At 39.0% G+C, this 18,813-nt stretch overlaps 1 protein-coding gene across 2 annotated transcripts; it reads left to right on the forward strand.

The window, feature by feature from the left end:
* Positions 1 to 13,004: 13,004 nt before the first annotated feature.
* LOC137722725 (sucrose nonfermenting 4-like protein) lies at positions 13,005 to 18,784 on the forward strand. 2 transcript variants are annotated; one of them, XM_068461798.1, is made up of 13 exons: positions 13,005 to 13,883; positions 14,020 to 14,107; positions 14,932 to 15,105; positions 15,192 to 15,299; positions 15,410 to 15,469; positions 15,679 to 15,768; positions 16,520 to 16,654; positions 17,044 to 17,188; positions 17,306 to 17,479; positions 17,620 to 17,683; positions 17,786 to 17,855; positions 18,081 to 18,198; positions 18,299 to 18,784. In XM_068461798.1, the coding sequence occupies exons 1-13, from the start codon at positions 13,753 to 13,755 to the stop codon at positions 18,388 to 18,390; spliced, it is 1,449 nt and encodes a 482-aa protein (XP_068317899.1). In that variant the 5' UTR covers positions 13,005 to 13,752; the 3' UTR covers positions 18,391 to 18,784. The 2 variants fall into 2 exon arrangements, with proteins under 2 accessions (XP_068317899.1, XP_068317898.1); XM_068461797.1 differs by having other exon boundaries at positions 13,007 to 13,883; positions 14,932 to 15,108.
* Positions 18,785 to 18,813: the final 29 nt, after the last annotated feature.

Consider the following 18,813-nt stretch of genomic DNA (forward strand, 5'->3'; position numbering starts at 1 on the left):
GTGGACGCACAGGTAAGTGCCAGGTAAGCGGTATTCATGTGGTTATGCATTCCTGTTTATTATGCAATGGTAATTTGAGAGGTTTAGAGAGCTCATAATCTGCACCCCCGGTGTTAGTGCTCCCGCCCAGGGCCAGGGCACAGCCTTCACGTGTATGTTCACCAGCACCGCATGCTCGCCTTGGATCCAAGATAGGTGCAAGCCTGTCGTACAGACCACATTAGGTGGTTCCGACTTGTAGGTGACCCGCGATTATCGCACAGCTTCACGTGATCGTAGCACTAGAGCATACATATATATAATACACCCAGCCTGTCGTACAGACCACGTTAGGTGGTTCCGACTCGTGTGCAGATTCAGTTATTGAGTTGAGAGTGGAGCTCTAGATTCAGCGGTACATGTCACGTTAGGTGACTCCCGGCTGCCAAATTATATGTTATTGATGTGGTTATGCTTGAGCATTTATATTTGATTATGAGATTCTGTTGTGGCATATTCTCAAGCATGAATGGCATATTGTGAGCATGAATGGCATATTGTGAGCATGAATGGCATATAGTGGAGCATGATTGGCATACCTATACATACGTATATATGTTCATTTTCTGGGAAGTATACAGGTTTTACGGCGAGGGGTTAGAATGTATTTTGCTAAAGAGTTTTCAAAGAACTTTGTTTTTGCCCACTCACGCTTTTGTTTTTGCGCCCCTCCAGGTTCTAGTGGTCTAGCGAGTTCGGTGGTTTATCCCAGAGGGCGTCCCGGCATTTCTGACAGACACTCACCATTGTAGGGTCACCTCCGGGTGTACATATGTCGTATCTTTCCTTTTTGACTGCTGTAGACTTGCTCTGAATTGTGTCTCACATACACTAGTACTTTGTATGTTATTAGGTTTTTAATTATTCGTACTTTTATATTACCTTCTTAATTAGCTTCCGCACGCGCACATGGTTACGTCACCTTCGCGTGACGGCCAGCACGCCCTGATCTCGGTCGGGGTGTGTCAGCTTGGTATCAGAGCCTAGGTTTGGCAGTCCTGTGTCTTTGTGAGTATTCTAATAGTTGGTGTCTTCTGTCAGAATCATGCCGCCTCGTCGGGAACCACGTCGTTCAGATGAGTCTAGTTTCCCTGATCTTACTCAGTTGGGGGAAGTGATTGCTACAGCCCTTCAAACAGTGATGCGTCCTCCCCAGAGGACTCCTCTGGAGACTATGTATAACTTGAAGTTGGATAAGTTTAAAGGTAACGAGGGTCACGAAGGCGCAGAACGTTGGTTGGAACACCTAGAGAAGACTTTCCGGGTGTTACATAACCAGGGGAACCTTCCTATGGAAAGGTGGGTTGAGACAACCTCTTGGTTTCTGGAGATGGAGTCTGCAGCTTGGTGGGAACAAGAACTTCGTAGGTTGACTCCAGCTCAGAGGACCGATTGGAATGTTTTCAAGGACGTGTTTCAAAGGAGATTTGTACCCCCTGAGTATATCGACCGTAAGAAACAGGAATTCACTGAATTGAAACAGCGAAAGATGACGGCTAACGAGTACTATCGTAAGTTCACTGATTTGTCTCGTTACTATCCTGATGTCGCTGGTAATCCGGCGGAGATGCTTCGTCGTTTTCGCTTGGGCACTAGAAAGAGATGGCGTTCTATGGCGACTACTACTCACTGTGAGTCCTACCAGGAGTTCTATGAGATATTGTTGAGGGTAGAGGACTCAGAGAATATGTCTAGCGACAGTGATGAAAAGAAAGATGACAAGGGGAAAAGTCAAGTGTCGCTTGGGCCTCGCCAAACTCAGAACTTCAAAAGGGGTGGTGCCAGTTCGAGTTCGTCTAGTGGTGGTTTCAGTGCTTCTGGACAAGGACGTGGAGGTAGGTTTTATGGAGGTGCTCGAGGCCAGAGACAAGGTGATGGTGGCCGAAACCGACCCCCATTTTGCCGTAGGTGTAATAACCGACACTTCGGCGAGTGCAGGCAGATTAGCGGTAATTGTTTCACGTGTGGACAGGTGGGACATAGAGCGGTGAATTGTCCCCAGAGTCAGCAGCAGAAGCCGCAGCAGACCTTTATGCCGCCACCTGCACTGATTCGGCAAATCCAAGGTCCGAGTAATTATGGTCCAGCAGGTAGAGGTGGTGCCTATCACTATCAAGGTGATGTTGTTCCCTATGCTCCGGGACCGTATCAGTACCCCTAGGACCCGTATTCACAAGGTGGTTATCCCTCGTATCCCAGCAACTACATGCCGTATCCTCCAGTTCCAACGGGTGGATCTCAGTGGTACCAAGGAGGACAGTATCAGCAGAGTGAGAATGCTACTAGTAGTGCAGGGTCTTCGAGACAGATGGGTCAGCCCAGTCAGGGGCGTGGAGCTCAAGGTCGCGGTGTTCAAGCGAGCAGAGGTCGCGGCGGACGACAGCAGGGCCAGGGGCGTATTCACAATATTTCCCTGCAGGATGCTCAGAACAACCCGGACTTGATAATGGGTACGTTAAACATTCTTGGTTATTTTGCTAGAGTCTTAATTGATTGTGGAGCTACACATTCCGTTATTTCTCATACATTTGCTCAAGTAACGCAACCTTGCCCCACACCTCTAGGGTACGATTTAGAGTTCGCTATGCCTAGAGGAGAGAGGTGTGTTGTAGATGGTATGTACCCAGGATGTCCAGTGATAGTAGAGGGTGTTGTTATGCCCGCGGATCTTATTCCGTTAGATATTGTCGATTTTGATGTGATTTTGGGCAACGATTGGTTGCACTTCTATCGTGCCAACATTGATTGTTACGGGAAAGTAGTTACGTTTCACCGTCCTGGATTACCTGAGGTTACTTTTGTGGGTGAGCAGAGTGGAGTAAGACATGGTGTTATTTCGGCTTTGCGAGCAAAGAAGTTGTTGTCTAAAGGTTGTCAGGGGTATCTAGCTCATGTGGTGCTAGAAGAGACTGTTCCTAGCAGAATTGAGGATGTGAGAGTGGTTAGACACTTCCCTGATGTTTTTCCTGAAGATTTACCTGGTTTACCCCCAGATCGAGATGTGGATTTTACTGTTGAGTTGCTTCCAGGTACTAATCCTATTTCTTTAACTCCTTATCGTATGGCTCCTGCTGAGTTAAGGGAATTGAAAGTTCAGTTACAGGAATTAGTGGATAAAGGATTCATTCAGCCTAGTACTTCACCTTGGGGCGCTCCAGTGTTGTTTGTGAAAAAGAAAGATGGGACTTTGAGGCTGTGTATCGACTACAGACAATTGAATCGGGTGACGATTAAAAACCGTTATCCATTGCCTCGTATCGACGATTTGTTTGATCAGCTGAGAGGTGCTTGTGTATTTTCTAAGATAGACTTGAGGTCTGGGTACTATCAGCTGAAGATTAGTAGGGACGATGTTCCTAAGACGGCGTTCAGAACTCGTTATGGTCATTACGAGTTTTTGGTTATGCCGTTTGGGTTGACGAATGCACCAGCAGCTTTTATGGATTTAATGAACCGGGTATTCCAGCCTTACCTGGATAGATTTGTCATTGTCTTCATTGACGATATTCTGGTGTATTCTAAGTCCAAAGCAGAGCATGTTCGACATCTTACTTTGGTGTTGAAGAGGTTGAGTGAACACCAATTGTATGCTAAGTTTAGCAAGTGCCAGTTATGGTTAGATCAAGTTGCATTTTTGGGGCACATCATTTCTGCTCAAGGTATTCTTGTTGATCCTCAAAAGGTTGCAGCTGTGGAGAGTTGGGAGCAACCACGAACCGTCACTGAGGTGAGAAGTTTCATTGGTTTGGCGGGATATTATCGGAGGTTCGTTAAGGATTTTTCGGTAATTGCCTTGCCACTGACGAGGTTAACAAGGAAAGATGTTAAGTTTGAGTGGAATGATAAGTGTGAGCAGAGTTTCCAGCAGCTGAAGCATTGTCTTACTAATGCACCTGTTTTGGCACTCCCGGACGATAGTGGTGATTTCGAGGTTTATAGCGATGCTTCCTTGAATGGTCTGGGATGTGTATTGATGCAGCATGGTAGGGTGATTGCTTATGCTTCGCGGCAGTTGAAAACCCATGAAATGAATTACCCTACACATGATTTGGAATTGGCTGCTATCATCTTTGCGTTGAAGTTGTGGAGACATTATCTTTACGGAGAGAAGTGCAGGATCTTCACAGATCACAAGAGTCTTCAGTATCTTTTCACCCAGAAGGAACTTAATCTTCGTCAAAGGAGGTGGTTAGAGTTGCTCAGCGATTACGATTGCACGATTGATTATCACCCAGGTCGTGCGAACGTAGTAGCCGATGCACTTAGCAGAAAGTCACATGGCCGTATCAATGCGTTGTACGTTAGTCGTATTCCTCTTTTGGTTGACTTGCGTGCTACAGGAGTAAGGTTAGAAGCAGAAGATCGAGAAGTGGCATTACTTGCTAATTTTCAAGTTAGACCAATCTTGGTGGATCGGGTGCTTGAAGCTCAGGTAGTTGATGAACAGATTCAAGAACTAATTCGAGCTCGAGATCAAGGAAGGAGGCGAGATCTCAGAGTTCGTGATTCTGATGGCATGTTGATGTTAGAGGGTAGAATGTTTGTGCCTAGTAATGTGGAGTTGAAGAAGGAAATTCTCGATGAAACACATATCTCGGGCTATGCCATGCACCCAGGAGCAACCAAAATGTATCATACCATTCGACCATTTTACTATTGGCCGGGTATAAAAAGGGAGATAGCTGAGTATGTGAGCAGTTGTGCTGTTTGTCAGCAGGTTAAAGCAGAAAGAAAGAAACCGTTTGGATTGTTGCAGCCGCTTCCCGTTCCAGAGTGGAAATGGGAAAATATTACTATGGATTTTGTGTACAAGTTGCCGCGTACACATAATGGCTTTGATGGCATTTGGGTGATCGTTGATCGGCTCACTAAATCGGCGCATTTCATTCCAGTGAGAGAGAAGTACTCTTTGAGCCGGTTAGCAGAATTGTTCATCTCAAAGGTTGTGAAGTACCATGGTGTCCCTGTAAGTATCGTCTCAGATCGTGATCCACGATTCACATCGAAGTTTTGGGTAGCTTTTCAGGAAGCTTTGGGTACGAGACTACTTTACAGTACGGCATATCATCCACAGACGGACGGACAGTCCGAGAGAACTATTCAGACCTTGGAAGATATGCTGCGAGCATCAGTGTTACAGTTCAGTGATGCTTGGCACCAGCGATTAGATTTGATGGAATTTGCTTACAACAACAGTTTCCATTCGAGCATTGGCATGGCGCCATTTGAAGCTTTGTATGGTAGATCTTGTCGCACTCCGTTATGTTGGTCGGAGGTTGGCGAAAGAGTTTTAGTAGGTCCGGAGATTGTTGAGGAGACTACTCAAAATGTTCAGGTAATTAGGTCTAACCTGAAAGCAGCTCAGGACAGGCAGAAAAGTTTAGCAGATCGACATGCTACGGACAGAACATATGAGGTCGGAGATTGGGTGTTTCTAAAGCTTTCACCGTGGAGAGGTGTTGTGCGGTTTGGAAAGAAAGGGAAGTTGAGTCCCAGATACATCGGACCGTACATAATCACAGAAAGAGTTGGTGAAGTAGCTTACAGGTTGGAGTTGCCTCTGGAGTTGGCTAAGGTGCATAACGTGTTTCACGTGTCTATGCTCCGACATTATGTTGCTGATCCGTTACATGTAATACCTCCTCAACCGTTAGAGATAAATCCAGATTTGACGTACGATGAGGAACCGTTAACGATCTTGGATTGGAAAGAAAAAGTTCTGAGGAACAAAACGGTGAATTTGGTGAAAGTTTTGTGGAGGAATCACTCGGTTGAAGAAGCGACATGGGAGACAGAAAATAGGATGAGGGATTTGTATCCTAGATTGTTCTTCGATTACTAGGGGTTAAATGAGGTTGTTTTGAATTTCGGGACGAAATTCTATTAAGGAGGGTAGGTTGTAACATCCCGTCCCGAAACTAACGAAACGTACATTGAAATTACAATTTTACCCCTAATCTATTCGTTTACGTGTATATTTGTGTTGTGTGGGTGGTGGGACCACACACAATCATACATTTTTTCTTTTCTTTCCGGGATTCCCTCCCTCATTCCCTCACTCTGTCTCTTCTCTCTTCTCTCTCTCTCTCTCTTTCCCCGAGTTCCATTATTCTTCTTCTTCCTCTACACACGGACACACATACAAGCATACCCAAATCTTCACCAAACAAGAAACCAATTACACCATTGAACTCGTGAGGTTGTGAGGAGCACAACCATACCAATTCCAGGTAAGAATTCGAACGTTTTCACGTCGTTTCAACAATGGCCGATTTGAAACACTGTTCATGCAAACCTAAACTAGTGTGTTTTTGGAATTTCTAAGCTTGTAGATGTGTTTGTGAGGTCCCAAGGAGCCTCGGAGTGGTTCGTTGGGTGAATTTGGACGTTGGGAAGGCTAGGTTCGAAGTTGGCCGAACTTTGAAGTTGTGGACAGGTATGATCTAGCAATTTTTAGGCCTTAAAACTAGTCTAACGTGATTCTACTAGTCCTAAGCTTCATTTTGGTATAAAGAACGTGAAAAATGGTTGAAAAACGAAGGAGAAAACTTAGTTTGAAAATTACCCAGTTTTCCGGCGCCGTCGCCGGCGCCGGAGTCTAGCCGGAGAAGACAGAGGAATATTCCGTTAAGTCTAACGGAATATTCCTAACGGCAGTGACGGAATCTGGTTAGATTTAACAGAATATTCCGTCAGTTTGACGGAATATTCCTGACGGCGTCAGTTGATGCCGTCAGTGTGCAGTGCACGTGGCCGCGCGTGGGGGCGCGTAGGGCCGTGCCTTGGCCGGCGCGTGGGGGCGCGTGCGTGGTCCAAAAATTTTTCTAAAAATATGGGCGTGATCCTGAGGTTGTGTAGGTCACGTTGGTATATTCATATGTCCAATTTGAGCAATGTATGAGAAGTTATTACGAGAAGTTGCTTAGGTGCTTTTAAATTAATGTTTTCGTAACTTTGTCGCGTATAGGTGATTCGTTCTCCGAGGACGAGCGTTCACACTCGAGGCAGGGGGGCTACGACCCTTCTAATTACCAGTGAGTGGGCTTTTGTTTTCCGTATATACCTATATACATATTAATTCCCAGAAATTAAATAGAAAAGGTTATATGTTTTATGCCATGCATCATTTGAATATTGTTTACGCATCATCGCATGTATTAGTAGTGGCATACATATATATATAAATGTGTATTTGGTGCTGTGGACGCACAGGTAAGTGCCAGGTAAGCGGTATTCATGTGGTTATGCATTCCTGTTTATTATGCAATGGTAATTTGAGAGGTTTAGAGAGCTCATAATCTGCACCCCCGGTGTTAGTGCTCCCGCCCAGGGCCAGGGCACAGCCTTCACGTGTATGTTCACCAGCACCGCATGCTCGCCTTGGATCCAAGATAGGTGCAAGCCTGTCGTACAGACCACATTAGGTGGTTCCGACTTGTAGGTGACCCGCGATTATCGCACAGCTTCACGTGATCGTAGCACTAGAGCATACATATATATAATACACCCAGCCTGTCGTACAGACCACGTTAGGTGGTTCCGACTCGTGTGCAGATTCAGTTATTGAGTTGAGAGTGGAGCTCTAGATTCAGCGGTACATGTCACGTTAGGTGACTCCCGGCTGCCAAATTATATGTTATTGATGTGGTTATGCTTGAGCATTTATATTTGATTATGAGATTCTGTTGTGGCATATTCTCAAGCATGAATGGCATATTGTGAGCATGAATGGCATATTGTGAGCATGAATGGCATATAGTGGAGCATGATTGGCATACCTATACATACGTATATATGTTCATTTTCTGGGAAGTATACAGGTTTTACGGCGAGGGGTTAGAATGTATTTTGCTAAAGAGTTTTCAAAGAACTTTGTTTTTGCCCACTCACGCTTTTGTTTTTGCGCCCCTCCAGGTTCTAGTGGTCTAGCGAGTTCGGTGGTTTATCCCAGAGGGCGTCCCGGCATTTCTGACAGACACTCACCATTGTAGGGTCACCTCCGGGTGTACATATGTCGTATCTTTCCTTTTTGACTGCTGTAGACTTGCTCTGAATTGTGTCTCACATACACTAGTACTTTGTATGTTATTAGGTTTTTAATTATTCGTACTTTTATATTACCTTCTTAATTAGCTTCCGCACGCGCACATGGTTACGTCACCTTCGCGTGACGGCCAGCACGCCCTGATCTCGGTCGGGGTGTGTCATCATCTCCACGTGTCGACTAAAGGACAAAAGGGTAGCTGGAAAGTTTTGTCTACATGATTAGTTCTTTTGATGCTAGAGCAGTTAAGTACTTGAGAGCCCAGGACATTCGGGGCTCATTAAGTAGATCTATATAAGATGGACGAGCACACTGTATAAGGGGTTAGACACAAAAAAGAAAAGAAAGGTTACACAATTACACATCCCTTTTTTGTAATCCATATCAATTTATATAAAGCACTATAGTGGAGGTAGCCCATTTTCTAGGGGGAACCACTTAAAACTTGTTGTCAATTACTTAAAGCCTTTATCCCAAGCCCATCAAGGGTTGACCATGATAGTCTTTGTTGACCTCCAAATTTTGAGTGTTAACACGTTGAAACTGTAGATTATCTCTTGGCAATTCTTAGTTGATAAACGAGTTGCGCATTGAAATGATGGATTGTCTATTGACATTATAAAAAACAATGGGACACAAATGCATTTAACGGTTAGAAATAAAGCTTTTGGCCCTTTTTATTTGGTAAACGAATTGTGCCTATAAAATGCGAATTGTCTATTGAAATTATCAAAAAAAACGACGGGGCGCAGATGTCGTTACCATTAGAAATAAAGGTTTTTTTTTTATTTTTTTTTATTTTTTTTATTAAATGAGGTTGTGCATTGAAAGAGTGGATTGTCGCCATTATAAAAAACGATGATTAGAAATAAAGGTTTTGACACTTTCTCATGAATAAACGAGTTGCGCGTTGAAAATATGAACTACCTTATTGCCATATTAAGCCAATATAACGCACATGCATCTACAAATATAAAGTAAACACGGCCACCGATAGTCACAAAATCTCTACATTCAAATCCGAATTACCACTATAAAATGTCCCCTTTTGAGTATGCCAATATATGATGAGATTGAACCAATATTTGTTTTGATCCAAACTTACTTAACTTTTACATTTTTTTCACGTTGGAGTTCGATTATTCTTCATTCTGTCTTTTCCAAACTGACTGGTTATCACATTTGTGTCGACGAATTTTACTAAAAGCAATCTAAAATTCATATAAAGGCGAAGAAAAATAAAGCACATATTAGTGAAAGTATTTCTCATAAAGTATAAAATTTATTAAAAAAAAAAAACTGTTTATTCATGCACCTATATTATTTTTCGCGCACTCCTAATTTTCAGTCTTCAATCAAATAAATTAAAAAATAATAATAAAATGACAAAAAATAATAAACAAATAAATGAAAAATAAAAATTAGTGTATGGATTGCACAGTCCAAAAAATAGATGAAAATGTGTAACAAGCCCATTGGTAACTCGCGTAAAGGATATTATTTACCCAAGAGGATTCTCGCTGGATCCTCTTTATGAGGATCATGGGAATCCTTCAGTCAAATATGTTCATCATATATCGTGCAATAAAAAATCATTGAAATTTTTTTTTATTTGCAATTGAATATAAACAGTATCTGATAAAAATTGATCGCACGATGTACGATGAACAAATATCACAAAAATGATTTGACGTGAATCCTTACTCGTTATTTACTGGGGTAAATGGTGGTAAAACTCTCTCTCTCTTCCCATGGTGGCGGAAGCTGACTGGGACTCATGGGCAGTTGTGGGCCCAACATTGATGTGATGTGATTCCGTGGGGTCCAATTAACGCAGCAAATCATGATCGTCAAATTCTGTTAATCTAATACCCAGCCCATCAAACTTTTTCATTTTTCGATCGGTCCTTGCCCTTTTGTCTTTTTTATTTTTCATTTTCTTTTTTTTTCTGGTGTAAAATTTTTGTTTTCTTTTACATCACTTTTTTTTTTTATTTTTATAAATAATAATTACACGGAATTTTTTCTTTCAGCTCACATTTATGTTTAATTATGTTCTGGTTAATGTTTGACTTATTTAAATAGATGATCAAATAAAAAAAAAATGTGTAATAAAAGATAAAATAGCGTCGTTATATTATTTTTCTTTTATTATTATGAGGACGAAAATAAAAGAACAATTGACAAGCCAAAGATTCTTTGGTGCCCACTGCCCCATTTTTTATGTTACTTTCACTCTATTAATAGGAGTGTGCTATTTAAGTATTATTTTTTACTTCTTATATACCTCTTGTTAATTTATGTCATTTAATCTTCTTCAATTCATTCAATCAACGATCGAAAATTAAAAAGACGTATGAGAAATAAAAATGGGTGTGTGAATGACACATCCCTTTATTAAATATGTGAACTAGCATGTATAATTTTAGCAGTTTTTGTGCAAATTTATATATGTTTTTTGAAAGAAATTTAATGTGTGGTTTGTCTTTTATTGGCATACTAAAAATGTCTTCAAGCACTTGGCAAGGTGCAATTTTGAGGGAATTTTAATTTTTTTTACAATTTAATATTTTTTTAAAAAAAAACAAACTTTACTATTTATCATTTAAGAAAACAAGTTACTTAATATGAAAGCAAATTATTTTAAAAAATTTAATTACTGAGAAGGTGATTCAAACTTGGCATATTTTTCATTTTTAAAAAGTGTAAATATGAGTTTAACTAAATTAGCTTAAGTAGTGTGCAATGCTTCACCTTTGACACTTAAGTTTGAATTTCTTTTTTCGTATTTAAGTGAATTTAGGGTAATTATCATAACAATCATTTAAAAATAATTTTTAAAAGCTTAAATGTCAAATGGCTCATGTGTTTCACCCTATCGGTCAATTTGATCACCGTGTTCTCAGATTGACCAAATTATTCCATATGTATCTATTAGCCAATCTTAGACAATTCATTAAAGAACCGTTAAAATTGAGACAAAAATGTAATTACGTTGTAAACCCATAAATGCACGCGAGATCAAATCAATGACGGTTCAAAATATTTTCGCATTAGATAGTCTTGTGGACATTTGATTTGCAATCCAGAAGATAGACGTCCGAGTCTTTTGGCGCGAAAATAGTTTGAGGAGTCATCGTCGCTCATTTGATCTCACATGCATTTAATGGGTTTACAATGGAATTACATTCTTATCTCAAATTTAACGGTTCTTTAACGGATTGTCTAGAATTGGCTAACAAAGGTAAACACGAGAATTAATTTGGCCAAATTGTATACACAGGGACAAAATTGACCGATAAGTTAAAATGCATAAACTATTTTGACATTTAAGCCTTATTTAGAAGCAAAAATTTAAAATAAAATCGTTAAACACAAACCGGTTTTAAGGAAGAAATTTCGAGGAATCTTACCATAAATAGCAAAACAATTTGTTGCATGCCAGTCAAAATGCATGCTCATTCTTTTCTCTTGCAAGCTTTTAGAATTTAGTACCTTACATCAGTCAATCATACTTTTTACATAAAAAATAAAAGAAAATAAATCATTATTGTATTAACAAACAATACGATACGAAAAATTATTTTCACACTTTTATTTTTTCGTTACACATAACTATATTTTATGCTGTGAGATTGAACAAATTAAATAAAATCAATGGAGAAATTTAAGTAATGATGTGTTGAAGAATAGAAAAGGTGCATGGAAACCATTTATCTTGAATACATATAGTACTATTTCAGGTATGCTTGCAACCTTCTTAATTTTTTTAATGAACCGTCTATATTTTAGATCATTTTTTGTAGACTAACTATGCAAAGAAAATAAAAAACCATAAACCGTTTAATACATTTGATTAATTTTATCATAAATTAAGTGTTTAACTAAAAATATGGTATGTTTTAGATGAAATTTATTTATTTATTTTTGCAAAGACAATATTTAACGGCCTAGGAATTAATCCTTAGAAAAATACACGTGAAGCTTGAAAAAACACTTAAAATGCTTCATGCAATAAACTAATGACTGATGCTTTTTCTATAAAGCATTTAAAGTGCTGTTGGAATCCAAATTTTTTTCTCTAAAAACATTTTTAGTTATGTTAAAAATATTTCCAAATAAATATCAAGCAACTTAATAAGATCGTAAAACAAAAATAAGAAAATTGTTACCACTCCTCCAGAATTTCTGTAAGAGTCATTTTCTCTTGGATTAAAAAAATCTTATTCTTTTGTCTCCTTTGCTGAAAAGACAAACAAAGGTAAAGAAGAAACTTAAAATAACTACTACCCTTTAAATAATGATTTTAGTTGTGGAAATTTGCCATTACTTTCATAAAAAAAAAGAAGTAATTAACCAATAAAGTAATTGAACATCTTGGTGCTGGATGATAGTGACCAGAAGAATTGAAATGCCTCTGTAAATCTTTTTGGTCTCTGGTAGAAGGACTATCGTGAAGCTACCATTTGATCCATATTTTTTTAATAATAAAAAATATAAATAAATATATATATATATATATATATATATATTGTAATTGAACTTAATTTGGAGTTTCTTGGCTGTGAACCGAAAAACACTTTTGTGTTTTGTATATTTAGAGAAATTTTTAGTTGTGACAGGAACATAAGTGGTACATCATATGTTTTAATAGGAATGGTGAAAAATTTTATTTTTTAAGTTATTAACTTTTTAGCACACATATCTTGTCATTTATTTAGCGACACATGATGTACTATCTTGTGTACCGGTCATATTAAAAAATTTATCGTATATTTGTGGCGTTATAGTACAGGTGATTAATGAGATTGATGTCTTACTTTTACGGTAAGTTAATAAACTAAACACACATGTTATAATTAAAGTGGAATTATTACGCTCTGCGCCCATGTTTTGATGCACAGAAAAGTTAGTCTAACTATTTTAATTCTTTTCTTTTACACTTTTAATTTCTATTGGGGCGTGTTTGGATGTTTTCCATTAGATTCTTCACTTTAGAGGACACACAGCTTTTGAAGATCCAAACCATATACAACGCCACATACCCCCAGACTCAGCTCTCTCTCTCTCTCTCTCTCTCTCTCTCTCTCTCTTCAATGTTAGGGTTTTCTTCCTGTACCTTGCTGTTGTCACCCCAAAATATGCATTAATTACAATACAACCACTGTAATAGTCGAATTCCTCCTCCTAGCTTCAGAGACACAGAGCTCTGAGATTGGATTTGGTGGGAAAGTCTCTGACTTGGGGTAGATCAGAGATCAAATTGTGGAAAATCCCCTGGCTTTTAGCTGGGTTTTGTGGGTTTTCATCCTGCCCGTCCGATTTGTTGACTTTTTGGACTGAGAATTTGATCAGAGGGTGGTGAGATTGAAACATATCAAATTTTGTGTTTTTGGTTTTGATTTGGTGGCACTGCATGTGCAAGCATTGAGGGTCCTCTGCTCAGTTGTGGAGGATCCCCATTACCAAGCAAGAACAAAGAAAAAAAAAGAGAGTGGGGTTTTCTTTAAGTGGGATTTGATAAAAGGGTTCTTAAATTCTGGGGAAAATAGTTTACTGGGTTGGTGGGATTGGGGTTTTTGTGGCAAATAATCAACTGGGAAGGTGTTGAATTTTCCAGTTTGTGGGATTTTTCTGTAAGTTTATCTAATTATCAAATTTGGTGGGAAATGTTTGGGTCTGGTTCGGGTGCTGCACCTGCACATCAAAGCAGTAGACTTTCCGTACCAGTTTTAATTCCGTATCCGTTTGTCTGGCCTTATGGAGGAAGGAGTGTGTTTCTCAGTGGTTCTTTCACAAGGTGTGCCATGACTGATCAATTTCCAATAGTAGTTCTTGTTATTTGAGTGATAGTTGTTTTTCGTGTTTCGATGCTCAATGTATCATTGAAGATGTGATATGGATTTATGTTTTATTTTATTTTTTTGTATGTACAGGTGGTTAGAACATATACCTATGGCTCCAATGGAGGGGCACCCAACTGTATTTCAAGTTGTTTGGAATTTGACGCCCGGATATCATCAGGTTTATTTCTCACAATTATGACTTATCAACACTATTATACTCGGTTCAAGTTGCTGAAGTTTTAAATCTTACTTATTGCCCTCATTTCAAGTTCTGAAATCATTGGTATTGCCATGAATATATTGTCATGTGATACTGTTCAGTTGAGTTTGCTTGCATAAAGGATAAGCAATGTAATATTAGGAAACGGGATTCATGAATGCTGTAACATAGTTTGTTGCGTTCTTATGTTCCGTCTAATTCTCAGAAAAAGTAAGAAATTGGCATTTCTCATTTGCTACATTCAGATAGAAAGTTAAGGAAGAAAATTGCTTATGTAGGAAACTCTGATCGCCGGTATCAGGTTTTTATTGTACAATATGGTACTTGCTATAGATATCACCCTCGTAATCAGGGGCAGAGTGTGAACAGAACCATAAGGGTTGACTTTTTACCGCAAATTAGATTGCTGAATGAAGCGAAGAAGTATATTTCTGTTAAATAAATGAAACTCGAGTGGATACTTCAAAACTTGCCCTGCTTCGTTAAAATATATAACCTCTGAACCCCTACATAACTGAGCTAAGATTATGTTACTTTTTTTTACTGCCCCTATATGCTTTAATGTATGTGAAGGAAAGATAATGATAACATTTCTGACATGCTTGTGGTGGTGGTAGATATAATCTGTTCAGCTCCTTATGTGTTGATAACATCTTGTGTCCCTCTCTCTCTGTGGCAGCCATAAGATATTCTCACCCAAGGTGTACATATGCTCGCTCACTGGTACATCATGCAATATGTATGTGTCATGCTGACATTAGATGTGTTGTTTCCAATTGCAGTACAAATTTTTTGTTGATGGCCAATGGCGACATAATGAGCATCAGCCTTCTGTTAATGCGAATGGTGGAACAGTGAATACCATCTTTCTAGCTGGAGAAGATATCGTTCCTACAAGTTTCAGTCCTGAGACTTCTGGTGGGTCCAACATGGACGTAGATATGGTTCCTACAAATGTAGTAAGTTTTTCACTTGTATAAGTCAAGGATTTGAGTTGTGTTGCAGTACAGAATAGATCATGTTGTAAGGTGGTCTATTGCAGGAAACAGTTCCTAGGTTCTCAGAGGCTGATCTCGATATCTCTCGACATCGTATATCAATGTTCTTGTCCAGACATACGGCTTATGAGTTGCTTCCAGAGTCAGGCAAGGTTTGAATGCTTACCCTTATGCTGGTGCCGCTATAGTAGGTAGTTTATTGGAGCTGACCACCCTGATCTGGTAAATTATCATTCTTATTTCAATTGTGTTGACATCACAGGTCATTGCCTTGGATAATAGTTTACCTGTGAAGCAAGCATTCCATATCCTACATGAACAGGTGAGTGTCTTTTCCACAAACACGTAAATGCTTTCAAAACAAAAAGTGGGAGGGAGCTTGAATTCCCCAGCTTACATAAATTGATTGTCTCTACTCAATTTACATCAATCCCTAGGACATTTATGCCATTTAAACAGTTTCTGCTGTGGTAATAATTTGTACTTTGTACCTATCTATATCTTTGGTTACTAATTTAAGTTCCTTTTAAGGGAGTACCTGTGGCTCCTCTGTGGGATTTTGAGAAGGGCCAGTTTGTTGGAGTACTTAGTGCTATGGACTTCATCCTAATCTTGAGAGAGGTGTGTTCTGTGTAAAACTTTTGTCATTCCTTATTGTTAATATATGCATGTTCTAGTTCTCTATGAAACACAGTAGTATACATATACAAATAACAATCAATATATATATATGTTTGAAAGTTTTAAATTTTTGAGGCACGCATGTAACTAAGAGGTTTCTAAGCTTCAAATGTGCTACAAGGTGCATACTAATGGTTGTTCTCGTGAAGTTTCCGTTTCTGAACATTCATACTATAGAGACACGTATCATCTCTCCTGCCATCATACCTAATGTTGCATCTATGTTCCAAACCTTGCTGGAGTCAATTTATGGTGCATGAGGGAGTCTGTCAACGGGTAATACAACACTTGTTACGATTTCTGGGCACACACAAACAGTCTTTAAACTGTTTAGTCTTTTTCCGTTTTCTCCATTACATCCATACTGTTTCCTCTATTACAAACTTCTTGTTTCAAAATAACCTTCCTCACCCTGAAATTGTTTTACGCAGATCATGAATTTTCATGGTGCCAATCTCAGATTGTGGTTCTTATTAAAACTTTATTCTGAAAGTGAAATACTAAATTAAATTTATTTTATTAGCTGTTTTTCCTTGCTTGGACTGCATGCTTGATCCTTATTCCTTGAAATTTATCTTGCTTTGTGGATGCTTCTGTCCTTGGCATTTGCTTTGTTTTTTTAATTCACACACAGAGAATGCACTTCGTAGTTCCATTTTCAGTTTATTAAAATGTATGGCTCTTATGAAAGCTTGGGAATCATGGATCCAACTTGACCGAGGAAGAGCTTGAGACTCATACTGTAGCAGCATGGAAAGAGGGAAAAATAAATCTTAACAGACAACTTGATGGCAATGGGAGATACTATCCACCCCATCTTGTCTCTGTAAGTTCCTCATGAGATGTTAATTTGTATTCTTTTCTAAAGTGAAGTGTTACCCTCAGCAATTATATAATTCAGAAATTTGTACACTTTTTGAAGCCTATTGGCTAAAGATCAAGTGGAGAAGATTTCATACTTCATTTAAATGTTGTCGTTTGAATAATTTTGGAAACATGACTTAATTTGTATGCAAAGTAACTACCAATGTGCTCATGAAAATTTTCATAATGCACAAAAATTGGAATTATGGAATGAACTGAGGGTTGTTAGACTCTGCATATTCTTTTGTGTGGGTTTTGGGGCTGAATTATGATAAATCTTGGATTCACTGTAGCCAAATTCATGATTTCAAATCATGATAATGCTTATATTTGTGCTGTTTTGACATACAGGCTGGCCCTTACGATTCTCTCAAAGAAGTAGCTTTGAAAATTTTGCAAAACAAGGTGGCTACAGTTCCAATTGTCCATTCAACTTCGCAGAATGGTTCATCTCCTCAACTATTGCACCTTGCTTCCCTCTGCGGAATACTAAAATGTATGTATTTCTCTAGTATATCGTTAAGCTTGCACATTTAGTTACTAAAATGTATATATTTCTCTAGTATATTGTTAAGCTTGCACATTTAATTACTAATCTGTAATAAAACTTCAGGCATATGCAGGCATTTTAGACATTCTTCTAGCTCCTTGCCCATACTCCAATGTCCTATATCTGAGTTTCGTTTAGGAACATGGGTTCCGAATATTGGAGAGTCAAATGGACGGCCATTGGCAATGTTAAGACCAAATTCATCTCTTGCTGATGTCTTCTCTTTGTTGATACAAGGTTATATTTCTTCTATTTTCTAGCTATCTGCTTCACATCTTACCTAGTTTTTATTACACATTGTCTCCAAAATTAGCCAGATGGTTTTATTTACGTCAGTCCTGACTCATGCTTCTGTGTGGCAATATTTTCTTTTGCAGCTGACGTTAGTTCAATACCTATAGTGGATGGTAATGATTCATTGCTGGATATTTATTCACGAAGGTGAACTAATGAATTTCATTTATATCTGCATCAAGTTTTACGTAGAGCTAGTTACTTTGTTCCTTGACCAATTGTTGAATGTGCTTGTTGTATCCTCCTCAGTGATATCACTGCTTTGGCCAGAGATAAAGCTTATACACAGATTCGCCTTGATGAATTGAGCATCCATCAGGTAATTGCTAAAAGTCTCAGTGTGCAACAAAAGGTTTATGTGATTATGTGAGTCCACAACTCTTGGAGTTTCAGTTGACACAAAAGCATAATGCAACCCAACCTATTAGTAGCGGAAGTATAGACGAGGAGACAAAATCACAAAATCCAAAGACAAAATGAGTGATGCAAAAATTTCTCTAGCGCACCCCTCTGAGAACTGAATGTGCCTGTCTGCATTTTGTAGGCGTTGCTACTGGGACAAGATGCGAATTCTCCTTCCTGCTTCCTCAGTGGGCAGAGGTGTCAGATGTGTTTGCGGTCAGATTCTTTGCATAAAGTGATGGAGCGCTTGGCTAATCCTGGTGAGTTTCTTGGCCATCAAGCAAATAGCTTTCTTTGCTGTGTTTTGTTTGTGTTAGTAACAAGTTTTTTCACAAGTCGCTTCCTTTGTTTATCTTTTAGGGGTTAGGAGACTTGTGATCGTGGAGGCTGGCAGCAAGCGTGTAGAAGGGATTATTTCGTTGAGCGATGTATTCAGGTTCTTGCTAGGCTAGCTTTAAACATATCGGGTACTATATACCATGACGTGGCTTTTGATGGCATTGGGGGTGATTTTCCTTTTGGTGCTTTTTCGTCTTTAGTTTACACAGGCTGAATGGGTTCATTTAATCACTCAAAAGTATTTTACAAATGCGTCGTGTTTCTGAGCCCGGCCTCGTTTTAGAATAGAAATTTGAAAGAGAAAAATCTGTAAATTGTGAGGAGGATTCATTTCCCCCACCTTTCTTTGGCATAAACCTTAATTACCAACTCCACCTAGCCTTCCATCTTTTTATGTTAAAGGCTTAAAGCTAATAGAATGACTTGAAAGAGAACTGTGTAAAGTGTATATTGCATGATTGGCATCCATGGTTCTGGTGCTGCATTTAAAACTGGGTTTCAATGTTTTGTTTTGGTGCACATTTCTGCAATGACCT

This window comes from Pyrus communis, chromosome 17 (genome assembly GCF_963583255.1).
Source record: "Pyrus communis chromosome 17, drPyrComm1.1, whole genome shotgun sequence".
Taxonomy (NCBI): domain Eukaryota; kingdom Viridiplantae; phylum Streptophyta; class Magnoliopsida; order Rosales; family Rosaceae; genus Pyrus; species Pyrus communis.

Bases quoted from the DNA above. Each gene is read 5' to 3' on its own strand.
- LOC137722725 (XM_068461797.1), top strand. From the start codon at position 13,753: ATGTTTGGGTCTGGTTCGGGTGCTGCACCTGCACATCAAAGCAGTAGA. The intron at 14,108-14,931 runs GTTTATTTCTCA...TTCCAATTGCAG, and splicing joins TGACGCCCGGATATCATCAG to TACAAATTTTTTGTTGATGG. The intron at 17,684-17,785 runs GTGAACTAATGA...TATCCTCCTCAG, and splicing joins CTGGATATTTATTCACGAAG to TGATATCACTGCTTTGGCCA.